Source organism: Bacillus rossius, chromosome 10 (assembly GCF_032445375.1).
Source record: "Bacillus rossius redtenbacheri isolate Brsri chromosome 10, Brsri_v3, whole genome shotgun sequence".
NCBI classification, from domain to species: Eukaryota; Metazoa; Arthropoda; class Insecta; order Phasmatodea; family Bacillidae; genus Bacillus; species Bacillus rossius.
The window spans coordinates 54,650,785-54,673,878 of NC_086337.1; the positions used below are offsets into that span (position 1 = coordinate 54,650,785).

The window sequence follows — 23,094 nt, forward strand, 5'->3', positions numbered from 1 at the left end:
GTGTAAATAATCGCATTTTTTTATAGTAAAGTTTATTTCTACAGATACATAAATTATCAGTAAAACTCAAGCTTAAACGCAATACACAATACATAAAAATGTATATAGCATAGTTATCAGTGGCTGATACAAGAATTTTTTGCTAAAGAAGGGAAGGGGAGATATTTAAAAAAAAAAAATTGATACACGTGTCTTAAAAAAAAAACTTACATGGCTATTGACACACATAGGGTTTTCTCACTGATATTTCGCAAATTCTTTCATAGGTTGTGGGAGGAAGATTGTATTCCTCCTTATCAGACAAGAATGTTATCACAGGGCTTGGCGTAACCGGATCAGCAAACAAGAGTCGCGAGTCGTGAGGAGTGGTGACAGTACCAGCCACCAGGTGCTGAGGAGGTGGCGCCTCGCCGCGGACGCCGCGCGCACTACGGGCGCGGCCAAGGCCAGCCAGTCAGAGCTGAGCGGCGCTGGGTGGCTGCGCGTTGCAGTGGCGTGCCGTGAAACGTGTGTGTGTGTGCGCGCGGTGTGTTCGGCGCGGCGATGTGAGGCATGCTGCGGCGGGCAGGTGACCAGCAACATGCGTGAGGCATGGCAGGCAACAGGAACAAGGCCTTGTACTCCATCTGCGTGGCGTGCCTGGGCTTCGTGTGCTTCGCCGTGGGAGCAACGGCCGTGGGCCTGCCTCTGTGGGGATACTTCGACAACCCGCAAGGTAAACCGTCCACGCGCCGTCCGTCATCAACCTTTCCTCGACCCTAAAGCTTTGTGTTCGAACAGGCGTAGGTAAGGCGGGCTAATATAAGTGTTGTGCAGCCGTTCTCGTGGTTCATTGTGATCCATTGATCACGAAATCTCGACAAATAGAAAAAGTGTTTTGGTTGGGCTGGAACGCGCCACAGATGCCGCTCCCCGTCGGAATGTTATTGTGCTGCGCTTGCCTGTTGACGGGTGGGCGGGCGCGATGCAAGATGGCTGGCGTCACGTGGCAGGTATATCGATTGCGCGCGCAACTCGCAGGTGTGAGCGGGCAGGGCAGGCTTTGCACCGACGCGGAGAACAAGTCGCTTGCATTAGGAGAAATCCAGCTGATGGCTGACGTGAAAAACGTTGGGTTTCATCGGAGGATGGCTGACCGCGTAACGCGAGGCTGGCGTTGACAAGTAGTTCCGCTCCAAGGTCACCAGGTACCGTTCGGCACGCAGCCAAGCGAGCAGCCGTGCCTCGGGTCTTCCGGCGAGGGCTACTTTCGAGCTTTCTGCGCGGTGACGTCACTTGACGTCGGATTGTTTCTGCCCATGGTTTGCTTTTCAAAAATTCTATCTATCCATTGGGTAAAGTGAGTACAGATGCAACGAGGCCAAACATATACAATAATGATGATTATAATAATAATAATACACACACAAACCTAGTTACACACGAGTCGCAATTACAAACGTAAAAGTCGCTTTCTGCGAAATTGGTTACGATTAAACACAAAATGATAAAATGATATACCTACATGATGTTTATACAATAGAAGACAGAACAACATGCGGGAAAGTAGAATAAAGAAAATCCCACCACTTCTGCACAGGGATATGCCGAGGACCAAAATTCACATGTTAACTCAAAAGCATGATGGAAGTCTGTTGAATAAAGTGAACATTTTTCATTGTCTGATATGATCCAATAAAAATAACTAACGACGGGTCATCACAAATGGTAATTTCCTAGATTGGCGGCTTTTCAATGGCTCGGGAGGGGGGGGGGGGGGGATCGGAAAATGGTATTTTGAGCACGTTTCTTTACTGAGAAACTCGCTAGTGGGCAGGTCCAGGAAGTCGATATAAATTGTGAGGTTAAACGCAGGGGCAGCTGCCTAGACCGCCGCGCCGGCCCTGTTCATTTTTATTAGCCTTGTTGGTCCGATTTTCTGTGAAAAATATAAACATTAATGTAAACAAAACGTTACTAGCACGAAATCTTAAGTGCTGGCCAATTCATTTAGATTTCAAATGAGTCTTCATTCTTTCGTATCAGAAAAAAAAAAAACTTTCGTAGATTTTATTGCTTCTATAATGCCCCGATTTCATCGGAATTAACATTTATAAAACCACCCCAGGGTAATTAATTTATCAGGAAAGAATATATATAGATAAATAACCAAAGCCATTCCTGAAATTGTTTGGCTTAAAATCGTTATTAAAAAAAATATATATTTTTTAATTTTCTCGGGCTTTTACTCTTGGGACTATACCCTCGGTATGACCCTTCTTTACAATGGTAAATCACCAAAATTGCTGCTCAAATATCGTATATTACAGCGAACAGTGGCGGTCCTAGACTTCGCGGGGCCCGAAATATTTAGGAGATGGGCTATGTGCAGGGACCCTGTTTTGGGCTGGGCCCTGCTAGGCGCGGGGACAATGCTAGGCTTGGGGCCCCACTAGGCGCGGGATCATGCTAAGCGCGGGGACCCTGCTAGGCTTGGGGCGCTGCTAGACGTGGGGAACATGCTAGGCACGAGACCCTACTTTGGGCTGGGCCCTGCTAGGCTTGGGGCCCCAACTAGGCGCGGGACCCTGGACGGTTGCCCGACGCGCCCGGTCCTAGAACCGCCCTTGACAGCGATTGTAAACAATTTGCATCAGTATTTACTCGTTTTCAACTTGCTAAAGCACACATTTTTGACATACTTGAAGGCCATTTTCCACCTACAAGTTTTTTTATTCAATATGCCACCAGATTCAAGTGCACAATATTTTCGACATATTAAAAAAAATCAAGCATCATGATCCACAGGATTAATTTATTAAGCATCATTCCATCAGAATCAAAAGCATAGGATGTTTCAAAATACTAAATTAAGTAACAAGCATCTTTTACCACGGGATCATGCCATCAGGATCTATACTCGGTAATTTTTGATGTACTAAATTAAAACAGCACGCTCATATTTTATATTCCACACGATCGTGGTCTCAATGCACAAGATTTTTCAACGTGCTAAATACAAACGGAGAACCATGTACCACAGGATCAGTTATCAAGCCACCAGGATCAAGTTCACGGTATTTTTCAATGTACTAAATTAAAATAGCAAGCATCATGGGTATCTCAAGAATAATACATAAATGATCATGCCATCATAATCAAATGCACGGAATTTTGTAACTTTTTAAATTAAAACAATCATGTTGTACCACAGTATCAATTTATGCGGGATTTTTCAACGTATTAAATTAAACAACATGCATCATCCATGAACCACTGGATCAATATATAGGTACAGGATCATTCTTACGTCGCGGCATTTACGTACATTAATAATACAATTTTGAAATACTTTTTTTTCTTTTTCTTTTAAATATTGAAGGCTTTCCTGTTTACCCTGAAAACAACGGTTCTAAATTTCTACTGGTTTCTGAGAAATTACCGTTTATAGGTCACATTAGATAGCCTCTGCAGTGAAGCGACCGTTGCCATTGTTCTGTTTTGCGTTGCCGATTATGTGGTTTTCCATAAATTTAAGAATTGTGATTCATTGGAATGTAAATAGTTATTTTTTTTTAAAAAAAAAGCGAATGTCTACTGTGTATCCAAATCCAATCCCTTGACATGGATTTTTTTTAAAGCAGTATGGAGATGCGAAACGCCTCCTTGTTACGTGCGACAGCATGTAACCTGTGTACACGTAACCACAATTTCTTCACATTGGAACCAGCACTGCGCTGTTAGCAGCAGTTAGCACAGTGCATCAGGGCTTTTAGATACACACGTCGTCGGCTACGCGCTCAAAAAATACGCTTTCGTGCAACTCTAATTTGGGAGTAAAAAAAATATTTTATGGTACCTATTAATGTGGTGGAAAGAACCCTGCAACCTTAAGATATGATCACTGGACCTGCGAAAATGAAATAAAGATTTGAAATTGAAAAATTCGGGCGTGTAACTGATGGAGGGGATTGGCTGTCCTTCGAAAGTCACGTGACTAAATCGTCTATTGGCTTGAAGACGTGTAAAGTGTGTCAACGGTTTAACCCTTAAATCGCACACAGTTCAGTTGAATACACAATGAAAAGACAGGTAATAAGTGAAAAGATATCATTCTTTTAATTGCAGTGTTGACAAATATTACGTGTTTCCTGCAATTTATTATTGACTAGCGAACCACCTCGGCTTTCCACAGATGCACTCTACTAACGTGGCGTCATTTAGATTTAACGAGTAAGTACATATAAGTAAAAATGATATCGTGTAACGGTCCATTTTGATCAAAATTAAATGTCTAAGGTAGCTAAAATATTTATTTGGATAAGGATTAATACTAAGCTGGTCATAATAGCTCGTAAATAACACATTTTTTTTTTAACCAAAGAAAGAAAGATAAGTGAGTTATAAATGAAAAATGTGTCATCCTGGACTATTCTAGATCCCGATTACATAACACTACTTATGACGTCACCAAGATGGTGTCGCTTACTTCATTCCCACTCCTACATACATTCATACGTGACAAGCGCGTGAATACGGGGGTTTTGGACGGGAAACAACAAACACACTATTTTTCACGTATTCAATCTTATGAGTAAACATCTTAGTTCTTGGTGTATGACATCTGGTAGGAGTAATTGCGTGAATGGAACGGAAATGCGAAACAACGGTGCGCCTGCTCAAAAACCCCAGGAGTCTCAAAAAGTTGGTGGGCCCGCGTAATACATTCCTACATAATGTAGAGGTGGACCACTCTCGAACTTCAGAAACATAATTTATCACCTCCGAATAAACTCCTAGGGATAAGCAATCTCTTTCGTTTTTTTTTTCCTAACCTAACTATTTTCTAAGTGTATTTGGGAGGGGTCTGGGTAGGGAAGACTCTAAGTGCGTCTCAGGCAGAAGCCTATACGCTCTAAGCATGCAGGTTATGAACCATACGTTCCTACTGTTCATCCTTTGTCCCGGTTAGGTCAGGTCAATTACATTAAAAATAGTTAAAACTAAACAACCATTAAAATTAACTCATATTATTTTTAATGTCCGCTTAGTATTAAAGTATTTATAATGTAACTGACCTGACTAATCGACCATTTTAATTAATTAGGCATTCACGAACACACGGCAAAATAAAAATTCCGCGGTCGTGTGATTGCACAGGTCTTGTATTGCGAAATAAGAACGGCGATATCTCCTAAAGTATTTGTAATTTATTATCTCCGCCGGGTTTTATGAAAAGAGGAAGTTAAAAAGCATAGAATAAAAGTATTTTCGGAATTAAATATTTTTTTTAACAAATATCGCCCAACTACATATTTACCGAAACCTCGAAAAAAAAGTTTAACTTTAATCAAAGGCTAAACCTATTCCAATCACTGCATAAAAAAAATAATCTTTAAATCACTTGTATATATGTATATATATATATATATATATATATATATATATATATAAATACGTCCGTAACAAATATTATTTTATAAATAAAATAAAAAATCCAAATCTCTCGTATCTCGGAAAAGGCTCAAACGATTTGGATGAAAATTTATATTTATTTAAAGTTTTGCTGTTTATATAACTACGTGTATTCCCTGAAAAATCACATTTTTACAAAAAAAAAAAAAAAAAAGACTCAGAGATGCTCGGACGCCCAGGTACTAATACCATTATATGCCGTCACCGTCTACTCACGTAACAAACCGCACTTTGCACGTGTGTTGGACAGACAAGGCACAAAGTTATCACAAAAACATACGTAAGACTTACCTTTGGATGTAAATTCAACACTCGTTTATAAACGATTTTAAAAATAAATCTCTCATTTATTAAATTATTCCATTTGATCACAAACATATTTTAAATTAATTTAATTTTTGTTTTTACGAACGGTATGATTAACAACGAACTTCACGAGAGAAGCAATTATCTCTGTTGCCAAATGTGTGACATTCGAAACAATAATGATGCAGTTTTTAAGAAAGAAAATGAAAGATGCCAACTTGTTTTACAAATTTTATATTCAATTTTTTTAGATTTTGCAGTTGGTCATCATGTATGATCAAAAGTAAATTACGGAAAATGAGAGTGTGGTTCAAATGTAGACATGATAAATGTTTACGGTAAATATTATGGAATATAATCATCACTGTTCTGAAACCACCCGAAGCGCATAAAATGTACCGACTTTGAGGAAAATGGTAGGAAATAAATAAAAATTAGCTTAACCTAACCAGGGTTGGCTAGGTTCGGTTAACACAAAAGCATCGTAGCTGTTCCGAAATTCTCTGCAGCTCTTCAAGAACACTAACTTTACTCTTTTAAGCCATCCTGCCTACACGAGTGCACAAACTGCATCATAACTATTCCGCAACTATCCGAAGCGCATTAATTGCGCCGACTTTAAGAAAAAAATTAAAATTAGTCTATTATAACTTGGGTTGGGTTGGATTGGATTCAGTTGGTTCGGTTCAGTCCAGTCCATACCAAAGCATCGTAGCTTATTCCGCAACTACCCGAAGCGCGTTAAATGAACTAATTTTGCTTTTAGTTCTTTTAAGCCACTCTGCATACACCAGCGGACGAATTGCATCATAACTGTTCCGAAATTTCCCTAAGCGCATACAATATACCAACTTTGAGAAAAATTGGTAGGAAATAAATAAATTTTTGCCTAAACAATCTGGGTTAGGTTGGGTTCAGTTAGGTTCACATCAAAGAATCGTAGCTGTTCCGAAAATACCTATAGACATTAAGTGCACTAACTTTACTTTTTGTTCTTTTGAGCCATCCTGCGTACACTAGCGGACGAACTGCGTCATAACTGTTCCGAAACTACCGGAATCGCATACAATGCACCGACTTTGAACAATAATGTAGGAAATAAATACAAATTAGCATAACCTAACGTGGGTTGGGCTGGGATTGGTTGAGTTCAGTTTAGTTACTGTAGGTTATTACCAACTTGTTTAACAGAATTACAACTAAGTTTTAAAAAAAGGGAAAAGATTTACCATTTTTCTATAAAATGTATGTATATTTAGTATATTTATCGCGCTCGGCATTATTATAAATAATTTTAAGTTAAATTTCGTATCTGAGATTCGTGATTTTAGTTTGATACATGAACAACATGAGAACATTGGATTTCCTCGTTACCGATGATGGCGGCCAACTTAACAGCTGAACCCGGTCGCCATTTTGAATTAGACTACCGCTGTGAAAAAAAGTGTAAGGTTGTTTTTGTACATTCCGTCCTTTTTTTTTTTCATGACATCCCGAACGGGCTAGATGTTATCTAACAAATGTAATAAAACAAAATAGTCACACCCTGTAGGGAGTGCAGGCGGTGAAGATAGTGCGCCGTCTCCACAGCTGACAAGTGTCGCACCTACACAGCCTCGCCGCCAATTAAAGGGTTAACGACGTTTGACTCGTTGACTCGTCGTGGCCTTGTGCCACCTCGGTGTCAGATTTGAGTGCGCGGTGTGACCCAGTGAGAGCGGCGTGCCCCAGTGCGCGCGGTACTGCTTCCTGTGTGGCGGTGACTGGCATTGCTTCACTTCTGACCAGCGACCGAGCATTGTGTGCTACTGTGCGGGGCGTGAACTACTCCACATGCTGTATTGTTTCAGCCATATCTATCTGGTGACCACACATTGTTGTGTCTGTGTGCTTATCCATGTTATAAATGGCATTCCTCCAGTAGCGGATCCAGAGGGGCTAAGGGGCTTAAGCCCCCTCCAAAATCATCTGGGTCCACTATTGTTTTAGTGTTTGCCTTGATAAAGCCTAGCCTCAGCTGGGTCAAGCCCCTCCCAAACCAAAATCCTTGATCCGCCACTGCATTCCTCCACTCGAGTTACTGGATGTGATTGAATTAAAGTGCAATAAAAAGTATTTTGACGAATATTTTTTATCATATTACTATACAGAATAATGTATTATATAACATGTTGTTCTAAGAATTATAATGACGTATCGCAGGAGGCATCTTCCAAACACTAGACTAATGCATGACGCTAGCATCGAACCACAGACTGAGAGACTGATTTTAATATTCTGCACTTCTTCACAATTATAGACCAAAAACTTCAAATAAAACTGTCGAAATCGTTTGATGGTGATAGTGATAGTTGAATTAATCACGGTGTGCAATTAGACCCAACTTTTTTTTTTAACACTCAATGTTTATTTTGTTACAGTTCATGTTTAATTCACAAGTAACTATCCAAATGTCTGTAAAATCATTTTACAAAGTGTTCTGAGAATTATAAACTCAGCAATGGAATATCTGCTTACGTCAGGCCATTATCTAACCAGTGTCATTAGTAAATAAGCGGTTCATTGTTGCCAGTGACTTTCGGTTCTGCGTATTGTACCTCGATGGAGGAAGATCAATGTCAGGCGGCCCGGTCTTCTGTACCTGCTGTTTGACATCGTCGACTGACGTACAATACAGTTTATGAACGCTGTGATGCTGTGAGACATGCGTGAGAGACTGCGGCGGCGGTCTGGCGCGCAGTGTGGCGGGCCGGCGAGACCGCTACGGCCGTTGACCTCGGCGCAGGGCATGCTGGGTAGCTTCCAGGTCACGTGGCAGCTGCCAGACTACCTGCAGCTTTCAGCCACGCGGGCTGCATATTCCCAAACCCTAGGTTGACTCGCCCACGCGTGCCTTGATCTGCGCTCTAATTGGTCGCTCAATCAATCCTGTAGCGTGGTTGTTGCAAGTATCTGCTTGTAACCTAAAAATGCCATCGCTTTAACTCAGAGGGTGTTTTGTTCGATTGCCATGGTGTGCTTACGGTAAACCACGGGCCGCGTGTTCGAACCCTGCATCGGAACATTAGGGAACCTCAATTTATTGTAAATGAATTCAACAAACGAGTGGTCAAACTCACGATCACCTTTTAAGAATAAATGCAGGTGACAGTTAGAATAAAATAATCTTTGTTTCCAAACTTAACGTTTAGGTACTCAAGAGCTATAAAAAATACCATAAAAATGGCATAGGAGGTTAACACGAAAACGAGCAGCAAATGACTATAAAACTTAAGTAGGTATGCGTTGTTTGAAGTAAAATATCAGAGAAGCATTAGTAGTAAGGCTGGGAGGATAAAATACTTCTCCAATTTCCCCGGTACCGAAATTTTTTTCCTCAAAATTTCCACAAGGTTTTCGTTTCAAAAAATAAATAAATATATATTTCCCCAAAATTGCGAGAGGGGAAAAAAAAAACCAATCTGGAGTCGCTGAGGGGTGGAGGTGTACACAAGTACACTGCTGGGAGGGGAAATGGGGCGGAAGTGAGAAGCCAATCACTCGCTGAGGCGTGACGCTAGTTGACACTAGTTTCAAAGGCAGAAGGCCAGCGACCCCGCCGCTGGGCTTAACTTAATAGAAGTGATTTTTTTCCTAATCTAACTAAAAACTAAGTGTGTTTGGGAGGGGTCCGGGTTAGGGAGGGACCTAAGTGCGTCTCAGGCCGAAGCCTATCACGCCTTAAGCCTAGTTGACACGATGATAGTCGCTGTCACGACAGTGTGCGATAGTTGCTGTCACGACAGTGTCTGTTTACACTGGCATTAAGATATTATGCGATAGTTGGGAAAATGTCAGACCTGGTGCGTTGTGTGGCCCAGGTTTTAGTAGTTGCGATAGCTATTTCCGTTAAAAAAAAGACGAAAAAACAGTGGATAAGACATTGGTTGGCACGAAGAAACGAGTTGGGCGTTTCAAACACGCTTATAAAAGAATGAGCATTTGAAGACCCCAAACGTTATGTAAATTTCCTTCGAATCGATGAAAGAATGTTCGACACATTACTAAATAAGGCAAGTATGAAATCATTAATTAAAGAGACATTGTCCAAATCAAAATAACCTATAATAAATTCGACTATTGCTTGAAGTACTTGGAACACATGCACTCACACTATCACGATAGTGATTTCAGTCCGTTTACACTACGAAAGTGCTGCGACAGTTGCAAGTACTGTCATGACAGTTACTACCAACTATCTAGCTCGACTTAATATGGCGATAGTGCTATCGCGACAGCGCGAGAGTAACTATCGTGCAGTTTACACGGTGAATGTAGTGTGATAGTACGGCGATAGTAGCTGTCGCGGTAGTAACTATCGGGCTTTTCTATCATCGTGTCAACTAGGCTTTAGTCATGCTGGGATTAGCCATGCAGGGAGAGGGTCGCATGCATCATGTGCTAGGAGGGGATTGGCCAGCCATGGCAGCTATTTTTGCCATGACTTAACTCCCCTCACTCTTATCTATAGTCTAAACTACTAGCTAAGTTTGGCCCAGGTAAAACCTGCATAGACACAGGGAAAACCCTAGGCACTTTCATGCGGGATGCAAGTTTGCATGCATTAAATGTAGGAAAGTACAGGAGACAAGAGGATGGTCTGGATGAAGAAAGAGTTGGTCTGAGTAGAAAGAGTCTACCATGCGGGGGTTGGGCACTTGGACTCAAGGTCCGCTTTGTTGTCTTCTCCGGGACTGGAATTTGATGGCCAGGGACGCAAACGCACCTGGCGGTGAGTGTAAACACGAACCACTCACATCCGCTCCAGACAGTGCACCTATAACTAGAAGGAAGAAAATTAAACATCCTACAAACTAAGCTTATTACAATAAATGCATGTTGCGCGGGCGAGGCCGTGCTAACATGCCTTAGAGGTACTTTAAATAAGCATAACTAAAACTATGTTTTTTTCTACCTTTCTTTTTTATACTACCTATATTATATAGTCTAATATTATGGTATTTAGATCTACTCGCTTAATTATAGTGGAAGAACTGTCGGTGTATAGGTTGACAGGCGAGTGAAGGAGCATTCGTATTTTATTATTTTTATTAATTGGGTTTTATAGTCGTGCCACTTCCGGAGGACGCCTCCTATTAGCAACAGCATGCCACTCGTATCGCTACTCGATCGGTGTTTACTTTCACTGATTGCCCAGGCAAGCGCCTCCATGCATGGCACGGCTTTCATTGCTGAATAGTAGAAGTGCTTGCTTAGTTCGGGTTAACACTACCCAGCAGGTCAGGTCATTTTGACATAAAAAAGGGGGGCGGGGTTGTTTGTTCCAACGTTGTACGGGTGAGTGACATGGTTGGAAAAAAAATGGATTTAAAACAAAATCAAAGACCTTTCTTTGTTTAAACTAGGTCTTTTTTTGTTTAAACAATAGATTTTTATTGTTAGTTATTTTGGTTCACACCATGTTCAAATGAAAGCCATACAACATCCCGCTTTCTGCTACTCATGTTGAACGAGAAATAGTATAACATCATAGAACAGAAAGGGCATTACCCCACAGGAGGAGGATTCTCCATGGAATGGGTGTTACAGAATGGAAATTTACAAATACAGTAGGGGATTTCCCACAGAATAGGAATGAACTATTTAATATATATATTTTTAATTTTAGAGGTGTATTTAGCCGTGCATGTTTTCCAACTTATTCAAATAATTTAAATGATAAAGATCTTGATTAGTATATATATTTTTTTTGTTCCTGTAAATCACAAGAAACATTATGACCAGAATTTTGTTGTTATTAGAATGGAATTACACCTTACATTAAAATAAAAAATTATTTATTTAAAAAAATCGTGGTTTAAAATCGTGGTTTAAACCATGTTTTAAACCATTGGTGAATGATTCAGTTGTACAGTGACATGAGCACCCGGGGAGACCACAGTGCGGTGTGTTGCAGCGGGCTCGGCGGCCGAGAAGGGCTACTTCGGACTGTGGGTGACGTGCAAGCAGCTGCTGTATGGCCGCGAGCGCTGCGGGGCCTCCGTGTCCCGCTTCAAGCCGAGCCGTGAGTACCGTGCCTGCTGCCTGCTGTCCAAGGGCGCCCATACCCGGGGGCAGGGGGGGGGCCGTGGCCCCCCCCTAGCTTTCAGGGAAGGAAAAAAAATATAGTGTAGTCAGGTGTTTTACTTTAAAGAAAATTATTTAAATTCGGTATTATGTAGAAGTGGTTCAACACGAAGATATTATTGTATATCGTTTTTTACATGTCTACTTCATTTTTTATGTTAGTTGAAGCATTAGTTTCTGCTGCTGCGATATAAGGTGTTGTGAACAGGGAGAAAACGCTGTTCAAGCGCAACGCCCGTGGCGAGTCATTCCCCTTCGTAATCCTGCCCAAGCTCACTCGATAACACAACGCAACAGATTTAGACAAGTCAGAGTTAGACGACGCGACAGTTGACATGTACTTGTAGACGGCGAAATGTTTTGCTACTTTTTCGTCATAATAATGTGTATGTTCACAAATAACATCTCAAAACAGATTTTTCAATAGTCTTTAGGTCTACAGTTTTATGCATCTGGTCTAGATTTAGTTTAGTGTATTCAGTCAGTAAAGATAACTTAAGTGTAAATAAATCAGTGAAAAGTGTAAAGATAAAAACCATTGTTATTATGTAGTGTTTCTTAGTTTTCCTCATTCGTCACATCCGCTCAGAATATTCACAAATTTTAAGGTAAGCTAACACCTTTAAAGTTACTCAAATAAGAATTATTGTTCAGAAAAGTCTACAACGTAAAATTTATGTTGGAATTTTGAATTTAGAGGAAAACCACTTTTTCCCCTTCAAAAGTGTTTAAAGGGATAAGGATTCCGCTACCTTCAGTAGACTCGGAAGCAATTTACACTGGAATCTCGATTTTACGTACGCTCACGGTCGCTTGGATTGCATTCGTAAAATCGTTATCTTCATAAAATTTTAAACACCCCACCCCGTGAAGATACATGTTATAATTTATTGAACGGAATATATATATAATATAAAATAGTAAAAACAATGACTGCCGTCTTCCCTCTACCCTCCCCTGCGTTCCCCTTATTTTTTTAGCATTCCACAACTTGCCTCATTGCACGAGTGATATAAAAGTGACATCACAGCGACTAAACACAGTTGCACCACGCATTGCATCATGTTAACTTTTGTGTGGTGACAGTAGGTTGTCCGACATGCCTTTCTTGGATATATTTCCTTTTCGTAAGACGCGTGCTACTAAAATAAATTTATATTTGAGTTTGCAAACTTGTCCACTCCTTGCCAGAGACGACTGAACACAGACGAGACTATCCAGGGTAGGGTTGATGAGCTGGAAGCATGGGCGCAAATCTGTAGGATTTCCAGGGGGGGCCCGTGAATTTAATTTAAGAATTTTGCGCTAGAGGTCAACCGAAACAAGTCTTCTCTGGATATTAAGCTCGTATGTTATACACTTTATTTTTACGTAAGTGATATTAACAATAAAGCAGAGCAACATATGTTTTAGTAATTATCAATTAATGACTATAGAAGTGATCTCTCAAACATGTTTGAATAATTTGCTAACCTAAATACATAAAATATCCATGAAAAAATCTATAAAAATAATATACGTGAATATAATGCAAATAGATAACACCCCACCCATACATTACCATTTTCCAAAAGTGTTTATTCTAATTTCAATTTAAAAATAAATGATTAAATTAAAATAAAACAAATATTTAAGGGGGGCTCCCATACAACAAACGTGAAAACAGAATAAAATTTCACAAATGATGTATTTCTGTTGCCGCTATAACACTGCGCCCTAAAAACCCAAAGCGCCACAGCTAATAAACGGATCAACATCAAATGAACGATCGAATCATATTAAAACTCTTAAAGACTATTTTATTTAGTAAAGGCATCAACCAGGTAAAAAAGAAAAAAAAAATTATATGACACAAATGAAAAATCTCGGAGATAGAACTATGAAATTTATCCTACAGCTAATTGAACCACATACATTTCTCGGCTTATATTTAGTATAATCAGTATTTTGGCAGTGAATTATTTAGTTAAAATATGCCTCTTGATTAGTTATTAAAGAGACGCGTTTGCTTCCTTATTAACTTAAATACGGATGTGTAACGTTTAAATACTTCTTTCTCACTCTTACTTCTGTTTACTCGTGCAGTGTTGCAGTTATCAAATAACAAATGTTATAAAGTGATTATCGGCCATGAATTGTGAAAATTATCGTTTGATAATAAAAGGGGAGTGATTTTAAATTCCATATTGACGAGGAAAAAAATTATTCCATGTATATTCACATGTAACGTACAGAGCAGCTAGCCTTACAGAATGGAGATGAGCTAAAAAATTCCAGAAAATGGTATATAAGTTTCAGTTCGTAAATAAACTAAATTCTGCTATAATTACTGTTAAAGTATTAAGTTGTTTATTTACTGGAAAAAATAACGTTACATAATCACTTAAATAAAATATATATTACCTAAATAATAGTCACTACTTATAAAACAATCAAGCTTATCAGGTGAGAATCAGATTATGTTTTCCATTTCTTCCGCGTCACGAACTTATCCATGTTGATGTTTGCCAAGAAAGCAGAAGACTGGGGCACACGAGAGCAAAACCACTTTAAAAACAGACTACCTGAAACCTATAATACTGTCGTTTCAGATGACAAGGTAGTGTGGGTATCAATAGGGAGGAAAAGCTAACGGAACCCTACCCTAGCTTCTTCCTTTGGAATGAACGTTTTCTGGGAATTAAGGGTTTCAAAGTTCTCACTGGAAAACTCCATACCATGGCTTTCGCAGAAGGGGTAGGGGAAAATAACTACGGAACTCGAAGGTAGGAATGCAAAGCATGTCAAAGTGTCTGTCGTCGTTGTAAATAATAATAATATATATAAATATATATAAATATATATAAAAATATATATAAATATATATATATAAATAATATATATATGTTGTGTACACCATTAACTTTAAAATCACGAAGTGGGCCCCCCCAAGGAGGGGCCCATTAATTCCAGGGGGGGCCCGGGCCCCCCTGGCCCCCCCGGGATCTACGCCCATGGCTGGAAGAATTCCCTGCCTTGCATTTTTATGGACTTCACCTTATCATATTTATCAGTTAATCTTTAACAGATCGGCTTGAAAAATATTAATGAACGCACTTTTAGTAACATAATCGAGGAGAACAAGCACACAGTTCAGTGTACACCTGTATTGTTTCATAAAAGTGATCATAGGTAGGGATTGGAAAAATTCGCGGTTTCAATGACCACTAGGATATACTCCACGATTCTCTATGTACTCGGGCAAATATCACCTGGCTATTGGCTACCGACTCGGGACACCCGTTTATTGCGATTATTATGATTCGATACTTCTTTTGTTGAGTGTTTGCCATTGGCTCAGAGTCCTTCAGGTAAATTGCGGTCCAATCACTGACGCAGCATTAAGCTAAACGAGTTTGGATTCCAGCCTGTCTCGAAAGGAATCCACGAATATTTACGGTCTCTAATCATAGGCTTATTTGGTGAAGAAAAACGCTGCTCTGTAACGACAGACATCCATTAAAAACACAGTACATTTTAGTGCGAGAAGCCCTTGAATTTGTGATAGCCATAGGGAATTATTTGTTTGTATAGTAAGTTAAAAAAAGCTTAGTTAAAAACCCGCTCGTCACGTCTACTTGCTGCGTCACTTATACCATTTTTGAGCGTTTTTTACTGGGAAACCGATGCAGCGAAGGTAATGAATGCGACACATGTCAAGATAATGCCTAATGGCATGGGTTGCTGGATATTAGCGGAAAGGAGAGGAAGTAGCTAGGTACTCAATATCGTTTCTTTCTCTCACGCTTCACAAGGTTTCAAGCTCAGTTGCTATGCTCACGAGCTGGAAATGTTGGAATGGGTAAGGAATGTTGAGTATAGTTCATTTGCAGTAAAATTAATATTTTTACAGCCTTGACATAATTTTTCAATCGAAGAAATTTCGAACTTTGCGACAAATAGTGTACCTAGTCCATTTTTTTCTTTTCGATTTTGAGTTTGATGACGCAATAACGTATACAATATTCACTAACGGTAAATGGATGTAGTATTAGCTTAAAAATATGAATACGCTGTGCATTAAAATTAATATTTTTATATGTTTTCATAGTTTTTTAAATTTTTTATTAAATATATTTTGGTGTCAAATTTTCCGAATTTTAGATGGTTCCTGAAAAATGTATTCGTAAAATCGCGGCTTCGTTGAGTCCGGGCTCCGTAAAATCGAGGTTCTAATGTACTCTTAATTCTGAAGTTAAGTACTGAACATGTTATTTAAGGGTTTATCAGGGCCGTATTTACGCGCAGGCTATCTAGGCTGTAGCCTATGGGCCCGCACCACAAATGGGGGCCCGCACCACACGACACGAAAAAAAAATTATACTGCGACGTGGATCTTCTTATATTCTTAAAATATGCGTCGACATAGTGTCCAGTTGTTTTGTGTGGATTAATTGCGCCGAACTAAACTCTTCTGTGGAAAGCTGATATATGAGTTATGTCAGCATTTAGAAATTTTCGATTATTTTCATTGGTTTTGGTGTCACTTAATTCCTTAACCTCTAAATACTGTTTGGTTAAATTGTCTAGTTAAATAATAAACTAATTTTTTCTGCGCTTTTCTATCACTAAATAAACTTATAGTCCTCGACTACTGAATCCATCTGTGCTAATTCTAAATGATAAGCAATTATGATTCATATCTAAACATAGTAATATACATTTAATTGTGAAACAATTTTTGACTATAATTATAAGCGTAGTTCAGGTGTTACATTTAAAAACAACTGTTTTCTGACTGTGATAACATATTTAAATCGCTTCTCTCCCAAAGTTGAATCTTTTGACCAACACTTTTTAAACTTTATAATTATTTTAATTTAATTTGTACGCGACATTTATTTATGGGTAAAAAGAGCAATTAGTTGAAGGACTGTATTCTTGATATCCGTGTACCCGAGACGCTGCAAAAGTATAAGGACTGTATTCCTGCATTTTTGTTGCTAAAAATTCATTTGTTTCAATAAAATAGTTAATAATTAATTAATAAAGTAGCCAATATAGATTTTTTATGGCGAATGAGTACTGTAGTCTAGTATTTTAGTAACAGGACAAAAAATTTTAATAGGGTCAGAACTGGAACTATTTTATGGCTAGTAACAAGCCGCAGTTGTCTTCCAAAATATTAAAAATACTTCATACCCCTAAGTCTGGCCCCCCCCTACAAATTATCATATGGGCGCCCTTGCTGCTGTCCACTGTCCACTGTCCACTGTCCACTGTCCACTGTCCACTGTTGACTGTCTACTGTCTACTGTCCACTGTCCACTTTCTACTGTCCACTGTCCGTCCCTCATACTAGACCAACTGCGGGGCCTCCGTGTCCCGCTTCAAGCCGGGCCGTGAGTACCGTGCTGCCTGCTGCCTGCTGCCTGCTGCCTGCTGCCTGCTGCCTGCTGTCCACTGTCTGCTGCCTACTGCCTGCTGTCCACTGTCCACTGTCCACTGTCCACTGTTAACTGTTCACTGTCCGTCCCTCATACTAGTCCAGTATGCGCGCGCGCTTTAGTAGTTATTATACTTAGGTACTTGGAATAACACAAATCTAACTTTAATTTGGCTTGAAAATAATTAAGAAATGAAATAATAAAATGTCTGGAGTGATATAAATACGGTTGGTAAGTATGAGTTCAATAAAACTTTAAAAAAAGTTAAACAAATACTTAGTATTCGTACATAAATAATTATTATATTTATTAAAATAATAGAGATTAATTTAAATTCATTATTAAATAATAATGTAATAATTTATAATGCAAATAAATTATACATACGGCAACTTAAACTCACAAACACTCCCATGAAAATGGCCAGGAGACTACTAAACCCTCCACAGATACTCCCTACCAGCAAAAATGTATGTTTACAAGCAACCTGACATTGTTATATATAACGTAACCTCACTTTTATAAATACCTACACTTGAAAAATTTATAAACACAATTTCTATCACTAATATTCACAATAAATAAATATTTTAATGATATGGACCAGTATTCAATATAAATCACTTAAGTATAATATTTAAAAGTAGCTCTGTAATTTTTATTTCTATGTAGCGTTTTTTTATCCTATGAAAATTTCCTTGTATAATGTCCATGCATCGTAAAAATTAAAAATAATTTTTCGTAATGTGCTTAAAAAAGTTGGAAAAAAAAATGAAAACAAAATCTAATGTAGTTTTAAAATTTGGCAGAGTTGTTGGAATGTCCTGAACGACAAACTAAAAGTAACAGTCGGCAAAGGGTGTGTTTTAAAATGAGTTAGGGGAGCATTAAAAGGTAGTTTGTTTCTTAGTTTTCCCTAAATATCAAAAGTATAGGTTACAGCAAAAACATTTTATTTACAAAATTGGATTTCATAAAATTTACTGTAAAACATATATATTAACCAATATTTTGGGATAAATAGTTCATGAAATAGAGGGGGAAGTAAAATGCCATATGTAGTTTTAAATATTCTAATTTTAGTTTATATAAAACAAAACAAAAGTAAACTGTTCTTAAAAATGGTAACAATACAAAAATATCAAAAGTATTAATTATATCAACCTTAAAAAAAAAAAAAAAAATTGTTTTCAATCACCTAACGAACGCATTCCAACCAGAAAAGGTTAAAACGACTATTTTCTGAAACGGTTTTATAAAATTGTCTTGAAAATATATTTTTAGCACAAGAAATAAAATTACACATATTCTTTTGATACAGTCAATTTCAGTTATTTTTTTTATTACACCTATTCTTTTGATATGGTCAATTTGTTATTTTTTATAAAAATGTCCTTGGCTAGCATTGGGCAAATGAGCAAAAATCTATATCCCCACTGAGATGTAGAAATCTACCAATAAGTTTATGAAAATTAAATATTTCAATTATATTTTACAGTGTGTTAGTTTAGTTAATCAATAGTTGAAAGCTTCACTGAATCTTCTATAATGAATAACACAGTCTTAAAATTAGTTTCACTATTGAAAAGGTTGCACTCAGTCAATTACTGGAAATAGATTAATATTTCCAGTTAACATTTGTTACTGTTACATACCATAAATTGAAGTTTTTATAAATAATAATACACAAATTCTTATGACATATACAGTTGATGCGTTATAGGCATAAATTTGGCTACCAGAAATAGGCCTGGTAGTCTTATATTCAACACTTATATTCATTCAATAAGATTAGACTGTTCAACACAAAACCAAAATTTCCTATTCATTCCTTCTCCTAATTTCGACCTCCTTAACTTAAAATTTACATTTTGGTAACCATAACCAGTGTAGCCTTCCTCTATTCACACATCACGCTTACCAGGCCAGTGGTATATATCTATGCTCGAGGTTAACAATTCCTATATGACTCTAATATCTAACTTAAAACAAATGTGCAGTAATTATTTTAAAATTTACATGTCTTCCTTAAACTGTTAATTTAGCTGACAAGTTAAATAATATTCTGATACATTAAAATGATAGCATAAAATCTTAAGACTGCAAAGAGAACACATGCATATTTGTATTACAGGTGATAGTTGCCTACGTTATTATTCATGAATAATAATGTAGGCAACGGTTTAGCACAGTCTTTTAAATCAATGGCCAAAGATAAAATAAACCCAAAGTTATAATATCTAAAATTTTCAGCATAATTATGCTGTACAATATTTTATCCTACTGTGGTTGGTAAGTAGTGATATTCATTGTAAGGGCAAGTGGTGTGTAAGACCACAAAATTTACCAATTGTTTATTCTGTGGTAAGACTGTTACAGGGGAAAGCAGAAATTCCTTCCTTTTGAGTGGAATTCTTTACGCAGAAAATAATGTTACATTTTTAAATTACATTTTGTTAAGAGATGTACTGCAGAAGGAGTTAGTGGTTACATACTCATCCAAAATATAAGAATATGTGTACTACCATCCATACTTATTAAAGGTTTTAGCTGGAGAGTAATAATATGAGCACTTTTGGTTTCAAGGGTTGACTAATGTTTGTATTGTCTATGTACCGCGTATAACAGGTCTGAGTCAAATACTCAGACGTATACTTGGGCGACTTGGCTAGTAATGTTGTATCTGCTAGTCACACAACACAGTGTCTGGTGACAAATTGGTGGTGTGGTGTGTTGCAGTGGCGGTGTGGATAGCCGGTCTCGTGGCAGCCGCTAGTGTGGTTTTGCTCGGCATTTTCTGCATTCTGAGCATCTTCCAGTTGGCTATGGTGATGTCCCGTGAGAAGGTGGTGATGTCGTACGGAGCCGCCGTCATCACCAAGTTGGCTTGCTGCCTGCTCGCACGTGAGTAGAGGCAGTCAGCGACTGGTGCTGTGTGGAACGGCCAGAAATAAGAGTACGATTTAAGAGCCTTTGAATGTTTCTTCAGGATCAAAATTGATTTTTACACATCCTCAAATTAAGTAATTATACAGTATTCTTGGTGCGTCACTGGGACGGTGAAGCTGATATTCGAGCGTACGCTGGCGTGGCTTGAGGGCAGAACTGCAACGCTGTACATGCATCTGGAGGAACTTGAAGAGAAGTATAAGGATCTCGGGGAATACGCTAGGGCTAGGTTACTAAAGCAGCTGCTTTCTTCTGGATCATTGCTGACACTATTTCTCAACCCTACATTCAGTTTCATTGCTGTTCAAATGTAAAATGTAAAACTTCACTAAAAATGATACAAAGAGACTCAAAGAATGTAGCAAAAATTTTCAAACGTTGAATTTGTAAGTTATACATTAAGAATCAAATGAACTTTCGTAGAAGACAGCTCAATAAATATTTGGATGTTTGTAAGAAATTGAATATACTGAAGTTAATCTCAGTTAGATAAGTAATTTGGCCAGTTTGTTGGGTAATAATAGCATTGTGATGGAGAGAACAGTACCATTAACAGCTGTCCATTTCACATGCTGCTACCAGGGTACAGGATAAGCTACAACTTAACAACGCCAGGTTCTCAAAAAAAAAAAAAAAAAAAAAAAGGGAAGTAAAGACAAGAGAGAGGTAGAGCCCTAGCTTACTTGCGTACATGCGTGGTGTGAGACTGCAGTGCGCCGCTCGTGACTGTGTTACAGTGTTGCTGGCAATCGTGGCTGCCGGCTTGTTTGCCGTGCAGGCGGATGACAGACAGAATAGCTTCCAGGTGTCGCGCGGCCTGGCTTTCTACATGCAGGTGGGTAGCACTGCCTGAACTGTTTCTTCATGCTGAGTCTGCAGTGGCTGTATTACATATATATCAGTATACATCATTTCCCTGAAATAGGTGTTATGAAGTAATGTATAGTATATTTAATTTTGTATATGTATATGGTATATTTTTAAGAAAAAACAGTCTATTACAGTAATTATCAAGGTGAAACTTCTAGAAAATTTTAATATGGTTTCATCCAGCCATCAATTAATCCTTCCGTTAATTTATCAATCCATTCATTTATCAATCCGTTTATCCAACCTCAGTATACATAATGGTTGAGTGGTCGGATCACTTGTCCCCCCCCCACCAAGAGGATCCGGGCTTTTGATTTCCACTGGGGTGAAACCAGGGTGTTTCCCAAGGGTTTTATCGCTGCCCCGTCTTCTAGTTCCACCCTCATGGCATTGATGTTGGCGAGACCTCAATGATTCACTGATGTTACTGATGTTAGCAACGGCGGGAACGTGCCATGTGATGCGGTGTGTTGGAGCGGTGTCGGTGCTGGTGCTGAAGGAGAGACTGTCGTGCCGCAGCTGGTCCTCATCGCCCTCGACTTCGCCCTCTTCGTGCTGGCGACCTACGACGTGCTGTTCTCGCGACGGCCCGGCGGGGACCCCACTGCGCCCCTCGAGGCCGCCGGTGACGCCTTCAACAACCCGGGCTTCAGGGAGCACGGCCGGCGCGAGGTGTCGGTGACGGACGCCAGCGGGCGGCCCTACTCCCCGGCCGGTGCCAACGGCAGCGTGGCGTCCGTCGCCACCAACACCACCACGCTGTCCTCCAACGGCTCGACGGCGGGCTCCGTGACGCGCAGTCCGCTGCGCTCCAGCCTGAAGAAGCCGCGGCCGCGCCAGGACGGGCTGGGCATCCAGAACCCGGGCTTCAGCGGCCACTCGCCCACGCTGTCGCGAAACGGCAGCTCCAAGAAGGTGCGCATACAGACTCACAGCACCGCGGTGTGACGCGCTCCGGCCTGAAGCCAGAGCCCTGGCTGTCGCACAATGGCAGCTTCAAGACAGACACAGCATCGCGGTGTGATGCCTTCTCGTATCTTTGCCACCTCCCTTTGCCGACTGACGGCACCGCGGTGTGACTGACGCCTTCTCGTAGTTGTGCCACCTTTCTTTGCCGAATTGCTGTGGACACCGCATTCTTTTTTATCAATATGGAATATACGTCGTAATAGCAACAAATAAGTATTTTCAATGAGAGCAACTTGGATTTTAATGTATGAGCATTACGTGAGACTCAAAATCTGCCGTAAAGCAGGAGAGTGGAATCAGGAAATATGAAAGGGCGTTTATCTGTCATAAAGACATGCCGAGGCTGACTTCTGTCCCTTCCCCTGGTCCTAAACAAAAATTAAAACACAATGAAACCATAAGCCACTGGGTTTGATGTGGATTGGTTTTTGCAAGAGAGAAGAAATAAATGGCTTACAGAATTTCCAAAAAAAAATAATATCTTAATATATATAAATCTCGTGTCACAATGTTTGTCCTCAATGGACTCCTAAACCACTTAACCGATTTCGATGAAAATTGGCATTTAGGTGTAATATTTTCCAACTTGAGAGATAGGATAGTTTTTATTTCGATTAATGGTCTTAATCTTATAATTTTAGAGTTTTCTAATGTGATGTATGTATGAGTTGGCAGAAAATCACCACGGCAACGGCTGTAGCATTGTTGATGCTTCATTCGTCTCCATGGCAACGACTATTTCATTGTTAGTGTAGTCCTCATCACTCATTAAATACAGACCACCAATTTTTAGATATATACAGGTAAATAACTATACACTGGTAGAACAAAGTCGGTCGGGATTTGAAAGTGATATAAATTATTCAAATTAAGAAGACAATTACTAACTACATCTGATTTCTAAAAAGGTCCCCTTCACCAAGTCAACTGATTTCGATGAAAATGGGCATTTATGTGTAATTTTTTCCAACTTGAGAGATAGGGTAGTTTTTAT

The 23,094-nt window shown here is 39.2% G+C and overlaps 1 protein-coding gene across 1 annotated transcript; it reads left to right on the forward strand.

Moving 5' to 3' along the window:
• Positions 1-371: 371 nt before the first annotated feature.
• Positions 372-22,575, forward strand: LOC134536174 (uncharacterized). Its single transcript, XM_063375812.1, has 5 exons — positions 372-715; positions 11,717-11,824; positions 20,052-20,216; positions 20,999-21,096; positions 21,651-22,575. The coding sequence occupies exons 1-5, from the start codon at positions 592-594 to the stop codon at positions 22,077-22,079; spliced, it is 924 nt and encodes a 307-aa protein (XP_063231882.1). The 5' UTR covers positions 372-591; the 3' UTR covers positions 22,080-22,575.
• Positions 22,576-23,094: the final 519 nt, after the last annotated feature.

Bases quoted from the DNA above. Each gene is read 5' to 3' on its own strand.
- LOC134536174 (XM_063375812.1), top strand. From the start codon at position 592: ATGGCAGGCAACAGGAACAAGGCCTTGTACTCCATCTGCGTGGCGTGC. The intron at 716-11,716 runs GTAAACCGTCCA...GGTGTGTTGCAG, and splicing joins ATACTTCGACAACCCGCAAG to CGGGCTCGGCGGCCGAGAAG. The intron at 11,825-20,051 runs GTGAGTACCGTG...GGTGTGTTGCAG, and splicing joins GTCCCGCTTCAAGCCGAGCC to TGGCGGTGTGGATAGCCGGT.